This window comes from Crotalus tigris, unplaced genomic scaffold (assembly GCF_016545835.1).
Source record: "Crotalus tigris isolate CLP2741 ecotype Arizona unplaced genomic scaffold, ASM1654583v1 scf7180000017632.1879674, whole genome shotgun sequence".
NCBI classification, from domain to species: Eukaryota; Metazoa; Chordata; class Lepidosauria; order Squamata; family Viperidae; genus Crotalus; species Crotalus tigris.
In genome coordinates this window covers 1722458-1739901 of record NW_024096526.1, presented here as the reverse complement: position 1 = coordinate 1739901, position 17444 = coordinate 1722458, and the positions used below count along the sequence as shown (strand labels likewise).

Sequence of the window (17444 nt, the reverse complement as noted above, 5' to 3'; positions counted from 1 at the left end):
TACAAACCACTTTCAATTTGAAATATTAAATTCTGGAAGACCATCAAATCCTCTTCAGAACTATGAGACTGGTAACATCTAAAAGAAAAATGTTCCATTCTAGGAACTGTAACTTTTTGTCATTATAAAAATCTAAAAATGTTCTTTGCAAAGACCAATGGCATTGGAAGACAAGGGCTGAGAAAGACCAGTATAAAAAATTGCCTTAATATGCCAGCACTAGGTCTGGCAAAGAAGGGGAAGTGATTTAATGGGACTGCTGTCTCCATGACATCCGTGAAAATTCACAATCTACAACAGAGACAGTAGGATCTGTCGGTGGTCCAGATAAAGGTCCAGAGACAGGAAGACGTTTCTGTGAATGGAGATGTTATTTATAAAGAACATGAAGCTTTGGTGGATTTTTGAAGTGTCCATGACAGCATTCATTGATGATCCCTTCAGGGCAACCACAGCTATATTTAAATCAAGTTCCACTTTCAATTATAACAACAGTTCCAATCCTGTCTCTCTGGAATTTTCAGATTCTGGTCAACTAGAACAGTGTTTCTCAGTCTTAGCCATTTTAAGATGTGTGGACCTCACAGTCCAGAATAACCCAGCCAGCATTCTGGGAGTTGAAGTCCACTCATTATCATCATCCTCATCATCATAATGTTGGAAGGGACCTTGGAGGTCATCTAGTCCAACCCCTTGCTCAGGCAGGAAACCCTATTCCATTTCAGACAAATGGCTGTCCAGTCTCTTCTTAAAAACTACCAGTGTTGGAGCATTCACCGTTTCCGGAGGCAGATTGTTCCACTGGTTAATTGTTCTAACTGTCAGGAAGACAGTTGAAATGACTAAGGTTGGGAAACACTGCATTAGAGAATTTAATTTAATGGGCTAAGTGGAGGAAGGTTGTCTATTATTCTGGAATATCCATCAAATCTGAAAGTGCATCATTGCATCATGGATCTAAGAGATTGGACAACCATTTGTATGAAATGATTAGGGTTTCTTGTTTGAGCAGAGGTTAGATTACAACACCTCCAAAGTCACTTCCAATTTGTTATTTATCTATTTGTCTATTATTCTAGCACCTTTGATAGATTGTAAAACTATGCAGGTAGTCCTTAGCTTTCAATATTCATTTAGCAACAGTTCAAAGTTACAACGATATTGGGAAAAAAATAAGCATTGTGACATATGTTGTAAAAATCAAACTAAATTTAACACTCTTTTCCAGATTCAGATTCAGCGTACTTGTCTATTATGAGAGGTGGGGTCGCGGGCGGCAAAAATTCAGATTGAAATTTTATCCATTGCATTTAATTGAGTCCCTAAAAGGAAGGTTTTATTATACTCTTTCCACATCATTTTCTGCAATTCTATTTCAAATACTAACGCCTTTTAGTTGAGCACTAAGGAGGTTGTTTTATTCTATTTTCAATCACTCTTACAACAACTGTGAGAAATTAAATTACTATTGTTCACTGCAATCTTTTATTTACTGAATCATTGCTACTCAGCCTACCATCATTGGCATATTGACTGAAATTCTGATACAAGTTTAAAGAATAGGAGTTTTGCTTAGTTTAAAGGCCCACCCTTTTCCACAATGGTTCAATACATTTCTGGAATTCAACCAAGAATGAAGAAAAGGCAAAATAATATTATCGTGCAAAAACGTAAAGATGCTTTATCACAAAGCATCTCAAAAGGATTCTGCACCATAAATCAGAACAATTTCATATATGTCTAATCGTCACCAAATTTTATACAACATTCTTTCAAATGTGAATGTCCCAGATCTAGTGAAATATATCAATAAAGAGGCCATGAGAGTCATTTAATTAATCTACTTCTTTTCAAATGGCTGTTCAAGTTCATTAATTGCTAATTACCTCCTTATTTTGGCAAGTTTCATTTTGCATAGGGTGGAAATTAAGACAGCATTTGCTTTAGAAGACCATAACTATGCAGCTTTGGGCACCACAGATGCAAAAGGATCTGAGATTCTTCCTCCTTGCAGCAAAAACTTCAGAATCTGTATGTGACCTGCATCTCTAATACACCAGAAATATTGCTGCAGTAGCTGGACTGCAGTGACTAGGACTTTTTGAAGATGGGATGGATGTCTGCACATTCCTTTTCAGGTAATTCCTTCTATCCAAACAGAATTCTAAACTTGAAACAATTTTTTTTACATAATCAAAACAGCTATTCACCATTAGTGTCACCTTGAAAGAGTTGAACACCCTATTGAGGTCAGAACTGACCACAAGAATTTATAGACTTGTCATAGATTCATACAATATCAGGCAAGATGGTTGTGATTCTTTCTCATTTTCACTTTTAGATCTCTTAGATTCCAAATTCACAAAACGATCAGGCAGATGTTTTATTGTGGAACCCAGAATTCTGTTTATCTATGATCCTATGCCAACTTCTATTCTGCACCCAGAAAACTGCCCGCCATCTGGCTTACCTTGTGAGACTCATGGGGTCAGAAATGAGACTGCTTCCCTATCAGATAAAATCCATAATCAACAGAAATAGGAACCAAGCATGTGGGCTGGGACAGATGACCCTCAGGATCCCCCTCCCCCAATCTCACTCTTTCTTTTCTTGGGAATGAAAACTTCATTGCAATGAGTATCTGGCTATCTAGCTGTGTGTTCCTTGAGGGAAGACATCTTCACACTCTGGTGTAAGAGCCAGCCAGCTGGAGTACTTAAAACTCCCCGTCTCCAATGTCAAGATGTCAAGATGTACCGCTGTTTTTGATGTGAAGCCTAACAGCTATGTTTCTTTCTGTTTGAGCAAAGATATGAAATTAGACTTGCTAAAAGGGGCAAAATAGAAAGTAAATGAACATCTACTGAAAGGTTACTGGGTGATCTATAGAAGATGGATGAGATTTTTAATTATTTAAGAATAGCTATAACACAAAATCTCCATTCTCCATCTCCCATGCACAGAGAAGTTGAAATAGAAACAAAAAATGTCTCCAAACTTGTATATCTTTGAATCTCTCTATTCCCCAGAGAAGAGCAATTCTATTATTTACTGCAGAAAAGGTTTATATTGGAGTTTATGCCATAACCAAGGCCCTGCTGGATTTTTAAAAGACAAAAATGAAGAACAACAATTTTCTTCCATGATCACCTTTTTTTTCTAACCCAAATTTTGTCATTGAAATCAACAGGAAGAAATCAATCTACGCCCACTCCAGGGAGGGCATAAATACCAAAGTTTTAAAAAAAGAATCAGAGACAGCATACTCTTTACTCCCTGCAGAGCAAACACAAAACAATTTAATTGCTATAGAAATATTACTCAAGGGTAAATATTGTTACACAAATAAACTTATATAAAATATCCATATGAAATATGGTCCTCCAATTATTTAAAATTCTTGTAAGAGTCCATGGATGAGACTCTGCTTAAAGTTCTGTCCTCTTAACAGAGGTGTTCTAGAACAGAGTGTAAAGGAGATGAAATATTGATTCAAAATAAAGCACACTGGGTTGGTCAGATGCATTTTGAATGCTTCCTCAGTGATCTCAAAATCCTACCAGTAACACAATCATTGCTGTCAACACTAGATCACTGGAAGTCAGAAGGCAAAGCACTGGACTCACAATTTCTCAAAGAAAGCATAGGATGTCCCACTGTCACCATGTCTTCCTTTCCCCTTTCCAATGTTTGGGGTGTTGATATCAAAGGGGAAAAAAAACCACCTGGGCTCAGAGGCTTCCAGGGGACTCTTGCATGTGTTTAAAACAAGTATAGGCTACTCTAGGGTGCAAAAATGCAACCAGACAACCTTATGTGACCAATCACAATTACCATGGCTTATGCAGTTCACCTCCCCCTGAAATAATTTTCATATATTATAACTTCTGAAACCCTGTCTCCAAATGGGTCTGGGCTCTGCCCACTTTGGAGATCAGCTTCTAATCATATCAAGTTTGTGATCCATGCACTGATGGAAATCTACATTCCTGGATTATTGGCATGACAGGCAGACAGATATACCGACACAGACAGACAAGACCAGGCAGATGGAGATGGCTTTTTGTGTCAACATGCTTTTGCCTCGTATCAAACTCCCTACCATTTGGGGAGGGGAGAAGAGAAAAATGTGTTACCAATAGAGGAGAATGTGTTTCAATTATATTAGCACATTGCACTGTCTGCTGAAGCTGCTGCTAACTGCTTTAAATTGGATTAATGGAGAAATCTGCAGTTCAAGGACAGAATGCAATCTCAAAATGCTGCTGCTTCACTTTGCTGTCAGCTTCATGTCATAGAGCAGAGAAATGATCTAGCACCTATCAAAAGAAATCTGCAGAGGAAAGAAACTGAGGTGAGTTGGGGGACAGTATTTGAGAGAGGGTTTTTTTTCACAGAAAGGCCAATTTGTGCTAGATCCATAGAAATATAAAGAGAAGGGATCTCAAATGTTACCGATTTTGAAAAATGAGATTAACCTAAGTGAGTGGCAGAAGGGTCTTAATAAATTTATTTGGGCAGGGAAAAAGCCAAGGGTTAAGTTTAAAATTATGCAAGACTTCCGTGAGAGGGGTGGACTCAAGGTACCAAATTTGAAATTATATTACGATGCGGTGGTTTTAACACTAATTAGTGATTGGGTAAATTTGACAAATCCTGAGATACTTCATATAGAGGGATGGGATTTACTTTATGGGTGGCATGCCTATTTAATATTTAATAAAAAAATGGATTGGGTCTTTAAATCTCATATTTTAAGAATCTCTTTACTTAGGACTTGGAGAAAATATTATAAAAGTGATTTTAAAGTTCCATTATGGGCCATACCTTGGCATGCGATAGAAGGAATAAAAAGAGGTGTAAAAATGGATATGGTGTCTTATAGTCAGTTACTTAGATGGGATGGGCAAAACTGGCAGTTAAGATTACGGGAAGATTTAGCGCAAGAAAATATTATTTATTCTTGGTTTCAATATAGGCAACTAGTAGATAAATGGAAGGTGGATTGTAAATTGGGTTTTCTTAGAGAAGATGGAAATCTTATTAAGCAAGTCAAGGATCAAAGACAAACCCATATTAAGAGAATCTATGGGGTATTAGTTGAAATGGACTCAGAAACGGAATTAATTAAAGACTGCATGATTAGATGGGCGCAGAATTTTGGTGTCCCAGTCTCATTGGATATCTGGGAAACCATTTGGGTGAGAAATGTCAAATTTACACAAGCACAGAACCTTAGGGAGAATTTTTATAAAATGTTTTATAGATGGCACCTTGATCCACAAAAAATGTCTCTTATGTACCCTGACGTACAACCCAAATGTTGGAGATGTGGTTATACGGATGCTTCTTATTATCATATTTGGTGGTCATGCAGAGAGATAAAAGCATTTTGGATCAAAATATGGTGGAATATCCAGAGAATTTTTAGAAGGAGGGTAAAATTTACTCCGCAATTATTTTTGTTGGGCATTGTTACAGATTGTGATACAAAGGAGGTTGTATTGATGTTAAATTTGATTACAGCCGCCAGGCTGTTAGTAGGACAATACTGGAAGAAGGAATCTTTGCCTACATTGCAGGAATGGTTTCTTAAAGTAGCTTATCTGGCGGAAATGGCAAAGATTTCGGCTTTCTTAAAGCAACAAACGCAAGAGAAGTTTCTTGCCGTTTGGGACAAATGGATAAAATTTATACAATTTAGATTGGGTATTAAAAAATATCACATAGCTTTTTCATAAGTTTTATTTTCATATATAGAGAATGTTATATATAGATACTTTTTTTTATATATATAAATAAAAAAATTTTTTAATTTAATTTTTTATTTTTATTTGTTAATTTTTAACTAAGCCTATATTCTGCTCTGGGAAGCTCAGGGGGGGGAAGGGAGGGTGTTTGTGAGGGGTGGGGGATGGGGTTTTTTTTTTATATGTGATGTTTAGTTTTTTTTTGTATATGTTGTTTTTTGTTTTGTATTATTTTTGTCTTTTTGTAAAATTTATAAAACTTTCAATAAAAAAAAAAAAAGAGAAGGGATCATGAATTGAGGATGCTATTCTGTGTGACATAATCAGACTATTGCTCCTATCTAGTTCAGTGTGCTCACCAGGCTTACCCTGATCTAGTGACTCTCAAGTTGGGCTGGAATGCAACCTGCCTCATCACCAATAAGCACGGCCAAATTCAGTGCTGGCAAGGGACAATGAGAGTGACAGACCTCCTGAACATAGGCCCAGCAAGGAAAAATCTTTATCAGTCCAATTTTGGAGATTGAACCTGAAACCTTTTGCATGGAAAGCACATGTTCTTTCTTTAAACCGTGAACAAGCAGCCTTACGGGACCTGGGAAGCATGCCTTTTTGATATTTGCCTCTTGGTTCTAAAACAATCTCCCTCAATAGGTCAAGGTCAAGGTTACCTCTGACTCTAGGGCCGTGGTGGTGAACCTATGGCACGCGTGCCACAGGTGGCACGCAGAGCCCTCTCTGTTGGCATGCGCACTGTCGCCCCAGTCCTAGGCCTTCAGCTGGATTTTATAAAACCTTTTCACTTTAGGCCTCCACCGCCGTGTGCAAAAAAAAAAAAAAAAGTTTCAATCAATCAATTTCAACTTCTCGCAGGAAAAAAAAAGATCTCGCAAAGTTAGAATTGATTGATTGAACTTTTTAGTCCCATCCAGTCTGCTGTTACCACCGCAGCCATGCCTACCCAATGGGCCACGCCCACCCAATGGGCCACACCCACCCAATGAGCCATGCCCACCCAGCACCCGACGATACATAAGTGGGTTTTGGGTTGCAGTTTGGGCACTCGGTCTCTAACAGGTTTGCCATCACTGCTCTAGGGGACAGTGCTGATCTCTATTTCTTAACCAAGGGAGCCAGTGTTGTCCAAAACTGCTTCCGGAGTCATGTACCCAGCAGGACTATTTGCAAAGGCACACAGAATGACATTACATTCCCACCAAAGTGGTACTTATTTGTGTAGTTACATTTGCAAGCTTTTGAACTGCTAGGTGGGCAGAACTGGAGCAAGAACGGGAGCTCACCCGATTGTATAGTGCTCAGGTCTTAGTATCTTAGCATCAGTGCTTAGCACAGTGTTTCTCAACCTTGGCAACCTAGTGTTGCTAGCTGGAGAATTTTGGGAGTTGAAGTCCACACATCGTAAAGTTGCCAAGGTTGAGAAACATTGGACCCTTAGCACTTTTAACTGCTGACCCACTGCACCCGCTCTCCCTCAGATACATGAATCTAAAACTAGAATTCCAAGGAAGATGGGGGCTTGTTAACTATGCAAGGGGGAGCCTGTGGTCAGTGCTTGACATCAAATCTAATATTTCTTTGATACATTTCTACAGAAAATGTGTACTGGGTCTTTTGAAAAAATACACTAGGCTGATAGTAGCCTCCTTTTCTTGTGGCATTCCATCTTGGGAATATCCCCTTCGAAAAATAAGCTTTTTCTGACTTCACTGCAATTTAGGCATATACTGAAAATGTTTTGTTCAACAGCCTTTAAACACAATAGTATGGCTGAACCATTTACAGGCTTGGCTACATTCCCGGAGGTGTTTTATTTTCAAATCTATATTTATGATACAAAATAAAATGCAACATAAATATAAATAGCCAAATTTTAAAAAAGCATTTGGTTTATATTTGTGTATTGCATTTAGTGTGGCTTGAATTGCTGATTTTTTAAAAATATTCTGGATATTATATTTTTTGCTTTTAAACTGTACTATGTCTGGTCACACTGTATGTCAGATGAAATATAAATATTTGTTGTATTATGATAATAACAAATAATTATAGTATGAATGTCCCAGTGTGAAATAAACAGGTTCAGAAGCTGCTTAATTAAACCTTCGAACTAAACTAGTGTAAACAAGATCTTTTCCATTAGTATTGAATTAAGTGCCTTGAGAGAGAGTCTAGAAAACTGCAGTAGAATTGGTCTGTGATTCCAGGAAGCACAGCCGGTGATCAACAATTGCATTTCGTTACTTGTGGTTTAAGCCACAGGTATTGTGTTTCCTCTCTTTCTCAGCTTGTTTGTCCCAGTCAGGATACAAATGGTTCCCTAGGGAAGCTTGTGGCAACTGCCCCCACATTAACTGTGTTGCATTTCCAAGATACAATCAATAGGTGTTATAATTCATAGAAGGAAATAAGTCGGGGATGGTAAAACATTGATTTCCCATTCTTATCACACCAGCTGGAACCATTTCAGCTTTACAGTGTTATTGCTGCTTGCTTTGTTTTTTTAAAGAACACAAGATTTCTAGATACTCTGACACATTCTGTATCATTTTTAGGCTTAGGGCACAAATTGGGCAATAGCAGCCATGTGTAGATATAGAAATATATGCAGTGGAGAAGCCTAAATATACTATATATTGGGAGAATTAAGAGATAGGGACTGGAAATCACTCTCATTGGAACAAATATTCAGCTTTGATATTGATTTGATTATGATCAACCAATGGTCAAAGATTGTGCCTGTGCCTGGGACCCTGGATGTGGGACAGAGCCCACCTCCTGGCTTTGTTAATAGTAGATCATTCATTCATTCCATTTTAATTTATACATCAGCTCATCTCATTTGCATGTGATTCTGGGAGGTGTACTCAATTAAAGCACAAACTAGCAACCACAAAATTCAACATTGAAACCAATTAAAAACAGCTAAACACTACAATTAATATTTGTTTGATGCTCAACTACTTTGTGTTTTTATTTTTTATATTGTATGTTTTTAACTAATTTTGTTGTCAGCTGTCAAGTGCCACTTATGTGAGACAGGCAGCTATATAAATCAAGTCAGGTCACGTCAGGTGAAATCAACTCAACTCAACTCAACTCAACTCAGATCAGATCAATTGTGCTCTTTCCCTGGTGTGAATTCTTCATTCTTTTTCCACTGATATACTTCTTCATGGTTGCTTTGAATTGTATTCCTTATACAACTATATGTTGCCTACTAGTGATTGAGGTGTCTTATGGAGAAATAGATAAAATTCCAAAACAATTGAATGGAATTCAACTTACTGTAGAGTCTCATCATTTCATTCAGTGTAAGTGTCATTTTACAAAATTACATTATACTGTAGTGCCCACTCCAGCAGTGAAGGCTGCTGAACCTTGATTAAGTTATTATAAACCAACTTCTGCTCAGAAAATGATATATACAATTTATTATATAGACTGATGGATTTGTCACAAGAAAAAGTACTTCCCCTCCCAAAAGTTGAGAAATTGACTAGATCTGAGCCTGTTCTGAAAATGTTTTTGAAAATGTGTTAAAATGTATGAATGAATTATGATTCGTTTGCTAGAGGATCATTTAAGTAGAAAGAAAAGAGGGACATCAAAGGAAAAATAATTCATTAAAGACAGTAACAACTCTGTTGCTTTATACTCACAGTACTCAATGCCCAAGACAATGTCTCTGAAATAGAGCCAAGCTTGTTCTTCAGAAAAAGGGTTGTCACATGGCACCTCCATGACAGGCCTAAAAAAAATAGGGCACAAAGAGCAAGACAAGTACTTTACCAGATTGTAACAGCCATTTTATTCTGTATTTTTACTTATTCTGGTAATGTAAGCTTGTGAGGCTTGTTTAACAATTCATTTTGTGATGTTTCATTGGGAGTTATTTTTATTTTTGGTGTTGACTTTTATTTATTGCTTTTATTAATGCCAAATTGTAGAACGATGTACTGTAGCTTATGGGATGATTGGGTGGGGGAACCAACTAAAGCATAGCAACACAGGCCTTCTCCTTCCAGTTAATAGTGCAAAAAAATGGAGAAGAGGGATTCATAGAAAGATGGGGGAGGTCTTTTAATCTCTCCCTGGCCCTCTGCCTAGGGCAGCAATCCTTAACCATTTCAGACAAATGGCTGTCCAACTGTTTGTTTGAAAACCTCCATGGATGGAGCCCATGACTCCAAGAAACACTGGATAAGTATTGGATTCCAAGAAGCAGTGGCTGTTCCATTGTTTAATATCTCTTACAGTTGGGAAATCATTTCTTATTTTGAGTTAGATCTCTCCCTGGAAAGCTTTGCTCATGGATTCTTGTCCTACCCTCGGGCCATAGAGAGAAAAAACCCACACTGTCTTCCTGCTGACAGCTTTTCAAGTGATGGATTCACTGGAGTTGGGAGGTGTACATGGAATAAGAGTTAAAACAGCCAAAGTGGCATCTATAGCTATTTTTTCAAAATCTTGTTTAATGATGCCATAAGTTTAAAGGTGCTGATACAGATCATCCAGCAGATGCTGCTGCTGAGCAGAACCTAAGGCCTATTCAACAGTCATGCAATGAACCTGATAGCAATAGCATTTAGACCAGTGTTTCTCAACCTTGACGATTTTAAGGCATGTGGACTTCAACTCCCAGAATTGGCTGTGGAATTCTGGGAGTTGAAGTCCACATGCCTTAAAATCGTCAAGGTTGAGAAACACTGATTTAGACCTATATACCACCCCAAAGTACTTTACAGCATTCTCTGGGCAGTTTACAAAGTAAGCATTATTTGCATATTGCCCCCAACAATCTGGGTTCTTATTTTACCAAACTCTGAAGGATAGAAGCAGTGGTGGGATTCAGCTAGTTCGCACCAGTTCGGGAGAACCGGTAGCTAATTTTTTGTTGCCCAGGCCCAGAATGGGCTTCCGGAAGCGGCATCCACGCAGAGAACCAGTTGTTCACATATTTGAATCCCACCACTGGATAGAAGGCTGAGTCAACCTTGAGTCTTGTAAGAATGGAAATTCTGCGGGCAGAGTTTGCTTGCAATACTGCACTTTTAACACCCTGTTCCAAAACTGTAAGGCTTTAATCCCCATAATGTGGCATTCACACAATCTTTTTTTATTATAAACTACTTACCCCTTTGGGAGGAGATCGAATGCTAAAGGGGACAAAAGAAGAAAAGAAAAAGACAGTTCTCAACCAATGCACTTTTAGAAAAGATGGAATTAATTAGATGGAATTAATTTCCATCTAATCTCTAATACAAAGATGTTGTAGAAAAGGTCCATAAACTTAAATTTTTAAGCTTAACATTTGTTGAGAGAATGATTTTGTAAGAAAAAATCAACAATGATATTAGCATTTACACTACTAACGTTATACTAAACTAAACAGACCTTCAAAGTAAGAGTTAAGCAGAAGTTCTTCATAAAATGACTTCGAGTTCCAAACAAAAGACTTTCAGTTTTCACTTCTATGGTCATCTATTTCCAAAGTCCTGTAGTAATCCCATTTGTAGAAAATGGGGTTACCATTTCTTTGATTTCTCAGTGTTTCCAGAGCAAAGGGAGAACCTATTTGTCTGGAGTCATCGTTTTGCAAATTTTACTTTTTGAATGCCACTGGCGATTGTACTTGTGACAAAGAGACATCATCTAAATGATGTGAGTGCAAAACATTTTGAATTCGTTGTTGTTTTTTTCCTCTTGCCTTAATGGCAGTCTCAAAGACTAATAATGGACATTTGTCTCACATCTATTTGACAGACTGCTTCTCCCCAAATACATCTACAGGGTCCACCAGGAAGGCAGAACATGTTGCTGATCTCAACTATCAAGGAAGCACATCTGGTGGGACCTAGGAAAAGGGCCTTCTCTATGGTAGCTCCCTCCCTTTCAAAATCATTTCTCCAGAGATAAGATTGGCCCCCATCATGTTGCTTTTCCACAAGGCCTTGAAGACATGGTTCTCTCAGTGAGCCTGGTGACCCTATTCAGAGCCGATCAAGTGGCTTGCTTGATTCTGTTTTTATGCCATGGGGTGGGGTGTGAAGAGGGGGTTTAAGTCATGAATTTTTACCGTAAATGCCGGCGTACAAGGCGACCCGGCGTATAAGACGACCCCCGTCTTTATAGCCGGGCCGCATTCCTAGAATGTCGTCTTATACGCCGGAAACTACCAGTATTTCCGGAGTATAAGACGACTCGGCGTATAAGACGACCCCCATCTTTGGCGCCGATTTCAGCGCTCGCGGAAGTCGCCTTATACGCCAGCATTTACGGTAACTGGATATTGAATGTCATATGCCACCCGCATTCACTGTGTGTGACTTGGTCAGCTGTATAAATTTGTTTAATAAATAAATAATATTTCCAGTCTAATTTTTATTTAAAAAGCTAAAAATTATGTAGTGAAAAACTGCATATTTTTTTCCGCAGAATTTCAGTAGTGTGATTTCAGAGTTCTTGGGTATCACAAATTAGAACAGAGACCTATATGAGGACCAGGGACTGAAGCTGGCCACTCCCACTCTAAAGTATACTGAACTCATCTGTGGTTTTAGAAAGATACTTGAGTGACCACACAGCACCATTCTGAAGCCATTAAAAGTGACAGCACTATTTCCTGACTCCACTCTAGAGAATTCTGCAGGGGAAATATTGATCAGCCGCATCACTAAACCAGTGTACCACTTTATGGTGCATTAGAGAACTCTTTAAAAATAAAAATAAACAAAGAAAAAAAGAAACCAGATTTGCTGAGCTGCATTCTGTTTACAAAGGAAAGGGAAGAGGAAAAGACAATGTGTATATAAGAAAAAAAAAACCTCACTGCAAAATAGGTAGAAATGAATCAACCCAGTCTAGTTAGCAGCCTCTTATAGAGGGTAAGGGAGATAGCAATATTAAGGAATCATTAACAAGTGAAAAGGGGCTGAAACATTTAAGTCCATAACAAGATAATATTCAGAAGTGTCTCAGATAGATACAGGTAGTCTTTGATATACGACCAAAATTGAGCCCAAAATTTATGTTGCTAAGTGAGACACTTGTTAAGTGATTTTTACTCCATTTTACGCCCTTTCTTGCCACAGTTGTTAAGTGAATCATTGCAGTTGTTAATAACACAGTTGTTAAGTGAATCTGGCTTCCCCATTGAATTTTGCTTGTCAGAATGTTTCAAAAGGGGATCACATGATCCCAGGATACTGCAACCGTCATAAATATGAGTCAGCTGCCAAGCATCTGAATTTTGATCACGTGATCATGGGGGCGCTGCAATGGTTGTAATCTTGAATGATCACTAAACAAGCTGCTGTAAGTAGAGGACTAACTGTCTCTCCCTAATACACTGGTGTATAAAAATGAAGGGAGGTAGAGCACAAGCAGACCTGCAAAATTCTGTTATAACCAATCTCAATAGAAGTAGCCATAGCCTTCCTGCACAGTAGATTTCCTGGTCTGATTTGTCTACTGGGCTTGACACATCATCATATTCTTGAAGGTGATACCAGCCCCCTTCTCGGCAAACGATTGCCTGCTTCAGGATAAATATGAATATGGCCCTGAATCAGTGGAAGGTGCTAGCAAACATAAGTAGAACTATTCTCGTGACCTCTTTCTGAGTCTCCCAAACAGATTCGGTGCTGTAGGAATCAGACAGTGTCGGTCTGCTCCAGCACAGCCATTTCTTGTATTCTTCTACATTACTCACCCATGTATAGATTGTCCTCTGCAGGATCATCCAGTACCTGAAAAGAAGAATATATCTACTTTAACTTCTAAACCATCATTCAGTTTCATCTCACACTACAGGCAGCTATGATGCCCTAAATGGCAGCACTGTTAATGTAATTCTCCCTAACCTAAAACTGTTTTGACCCTGCTACTCTCAGAATTAGCTATGTTGGCTAGGAATTCTAGAAATTATCCTCTCTACACACTTAGGTTGTACCAGGTAGGGAGAGGGTGATCTAAACTATCCTGACTGGGACAATGGGAACTATAGTCAAACACATTTGGAAGGAACCAGGTAAGCTATAAAATTTTTAGTTTTATACCAACTCAGGGTACAATAAAATAAATTCCATGGATACAGTTTTGCTGTAAAAAAAGATTCAATTTGTCATCAAAGTGTGCATGAAAATATGCTAATTTGGGGGAACCTAGAAATGAACAGATCCCATTATGCAGACAAGGGATCAGATGTTTTTTCTTTTACTCCAGAGGGCAAAACTAAAGTAAATTTGTGGAAATCATAAGGCAAACAAATTTAATCAAACTTTAGGAGAACCAGCCCAATGATTACAGCTGTTTTCTTAGAAACAACAGCCTTGAAAGACAGTAGCCAGACAGTGTCCTTGGGCCAGTCACTTCCTCTCAGACCTAAAAAGGAGGCAATGGTACATCACTTCTGAAAAACCTTTCTGAGAAAATTGCAGGGACATGCCTAGACAGTCTCCAAGAAACAAACAGGACTGAACAGAAGAAAACAAAAACTGGAACTTAAATACCGGTAGTTGCTGTTACAAACTACTTTCAACTCCCTCAGCAGTTCTGCAAACTTGCTCCTGCCAATTCTTTGTTGCTGATATACATATATGCATGGATGACACCTTACAAAAAAATAACCTTGTTTGTATTGCAATTCCTGATTTGTTTTATATTTCCTTTCTTCTTTCAGAGGGGAGTTCTTCATTGAAGAAAACATATCCCTTTGAGCATTGTTGAAGAAGCAACAGGAAAAACAATAGAGGTACTTAACTATGATGCAAATATTTCTTTATATCAACAATTTCCTCCTTGTCCTCGTGATGCTTCATCCTGTTCTAAGCTCATCAATGAGAAAGCTTTAAGTTACCACTAACTGTACAAGTACTAAAGTTGTGTTTTCCTACTTATTCTGATACCATCCAGTAAAAGCCTCAAAATGCATAAAATGCATTATGCTTTACTACCTATTATTTTGGAAACAAAGTCAGGTTACCAGTAGCGGAATACTGAGGGAGGCACTTATTGGGTGTATTAGCCTAATGTGGGCACATGCCCCTCTAGTCTCTGGTTAACCTCTCCTGCTGCTTTTTGTTATTTATTTCCTAAAGATGTGAATAAAGTGGCATACAAAGCTTTAGAAAAACTACTTGGCAAACAGGTAGTCCTTGTTTAGCAATGACAGTTGGGACCAGTAGCTCAGTCATTAAGCAAAAGGGTCGCCAAGTTGGAAAGCATATGACTCCACTCCTCATTCATCTGCCCTTTGGAATGTTCATTGCAGTACTGGATAATTAGCAAGAAGAGAATTAATGTTTGTATTTACATTCATTGCAGAGTAAGGGATTTCAAGAGAGTAAGAAGGCACACAATGGGGAATACAATGAAAAGCAATACAGGAGTGCTGGCAGCCCCAAGTGCAATCAGGGCTGGCAGCTGCAAAAATGCTACACAAACAACCGGGTGCATTTCCCACGTATGCCTGCTTACTCTCTTGTAATGCCTTTCTCTCCAATCTCTTGATCCGTGAGGAGGGAGAGAAACAGGTCAGGCCCAGAAGAGATTGCCTATAGAATTTTCCCCTCCTTCACATAAAGCAAGAGAAGGATTACAAGAGAGTAAGCAGGCACATAATAGGGGATATACCACTTGCATGCTCAGAGCTATCAGCACTACCAGATTTCTTCAGATGTGTATTCCCCATTATGTGCCTGCTTACTCTGTTTAAATCTCTTCTTCTCCAATCTCTCCACTCTGCATGGGGTTGGGGGGGGGAGAGAAAGAAAAATAACAGGTCAGGCATAGAACAGCATCTACTGACTAAAATAGCGATCACGTGTCTGAGGGATGTTGCAAAGGTTGTAAATGCAGGCATTCAGCGCAAAATTATTTTGTCAGCACCATTGTAACTTCAAATGGTTGCTGAATGAAACAGCTGGTAAACAAAAACTACACGTAAAACATTACCAGGGTCTAAAATAGTATAACAGTCAAAAAAGGCACACAGTATCACTGAAATCCCAGAAACAACCTTCTCCACTTTTGTCTCTAGAAATCTGTAAGTGGTGACTATTTTAAAAAGCAAAAAAAGAAAACTTCTTTAAAAAGGTTGCTTTTCAAACAACCACTGCTACCAGTAGCAGCACTCAGCTTTGTTCAAGATTCTTGTTTATTTTCCCAGACTTTATTCAAGTTTTGTAATGATTAAACGGGAACTATGAGAAAGTCACAAGATGTTGAAATCTGGGCAAACTGTTCACTCATAATCTTCCATACAAAATTCAAAAGAAAAATGTACAGCAAAAAAATGAAGAAGTCTTGACCTCTCATGCTCAATTTGAAACAAAATTAAGAAAATCCAGAGTTTTAAAATCCAGGAAGAAATTTAATTAAAGGGAGTTTTGGAAAATCCCAACCTACCTCATGCACAGAACACAAGCAAACAAACCTCAATCAGCTTGACAATGTTGATATGGTCCAACTTCTTCAAGATTGCTATTTCCTGATATATCCGATCTAGAGGGGCCATTGGTTTCATCTGTCCACTTGCATTGGGTTTTGATCCCCGAGGTGGAGGCCGGCCTTTGGTAATGAAATCAAAAGACATGTTGTAGTGAGAACTAGTTTTCACGTTGCTTTGAGATTGACTTTTTCCCTAGCTTTCAGGGATATCTCTGAGAACCAAGAAAAATATCCAACTTAATTCAGATGCAGTTACTTCTCTGATGATCTAGATTTTTGCATCAGAGATTACAAAATTTGCTACAGCAAACTAAGATACAGTGCGGAGCTACTTAATCATTCATACAAATGCTCTTTCTCTGAGAAAAGAAGTCAAATCTGTTCACATCACTCTGACAGCAACAATCTAGGAAACAAAGCCAAAAATAGCAGTTCCACATTCAACCCTTTCTACTTTTTTTAAAAAAAACAGTAAATCCAATGGACTAATTTCTGGTTTAATCACTCTTTGAGTAAGCTTCCTGAAATCAAGAAAGAACAGTCATGAGTTGCTGAAGGCCCTTTAATTTCAACAGGCTACATCGAGTACAATTGAATTATGAGCTGTGTTTGCGTAACACACTTAAGACTTTGTAGCTCTACATCTACAAGACACTAGGCCTGGTTAGTCTTACTTTTCACTTAATTTCCTTAGCATGCTGTGCAAGCCCAACTCATTTTGTAAATTTATGATTCAAATAATTGTGTGCACCCAAAAAGCAAGTTAATGCAAAATCAGGTTACACATGTGATGTGAAATAAAGAATATAAATGATATTGTGACTCTCCAAATGCTGTTGAATTTCCAATTTACATCAACATGGTCATCTAGGAAAACCGATAGGACCTTGTGGCCAACATCCTTTGGAGGGTCATACCGTATATGCCGGCGTATTAGGCGACCCGGCGTATAAGACGACCCCCGTCTTTATAGCCGGGCTGCATTCCTAGAACGTCATCTTATACGCCGGAAACTACCAGTATTTCCGGCGTATAAGACGACTCGGCGTATAAGACGACCCCCGTCTTTGGTGCCGATTTCAGCACTCGCAGAAGTCGTCTTATACGCCGGCATTTACGGTATATTGTCCATCCCTATTTTGAGGGTACTTCTGAAAACACAATCTTCTACACAAACATCTCCACATGCTGTCAAATATTGTGCATTGACAAGTTTCTTTGGTC

At 38.4% G+C, this 17444-nt stretch overlaps 1 protein-coding gene across 2 annotated transcripts in view; it reads right to left on the bottom strand.

Annotated features, from left to right (window-relative positions):
- CAMKK1 (calcium/calmodulin dependent protein kinase kinase 1) overlaps window positions 1–17444 on the bottom strand; it is a 125605-nt gene that overhangs the window by 30449 nt on the left and 77712 nt on the right. For both annotated transcript variants that reach the window (XM_039334657.1, XM_039334658.1), the window contains exons 6-9: window positions 16207–16340; window positions 13483–13519; window positions 10906–10927; window positions 9431–9519 (exon numbers count right to left, since the gene is read on the bottom strand). In XM_039334657.1, coding sequence (XP_039190591.1) covers window positions 9431–9519; window positions 10906–10927; window positions 13483–13519; window positions 16207–16340 — 282 coding nt within the window. The remainder of the gene's footprint in view (window positions 1–9430; window positions 9520–10905; window positions 10928–13482; window positions 13520–16206; window positions 16341–17444) is intronic.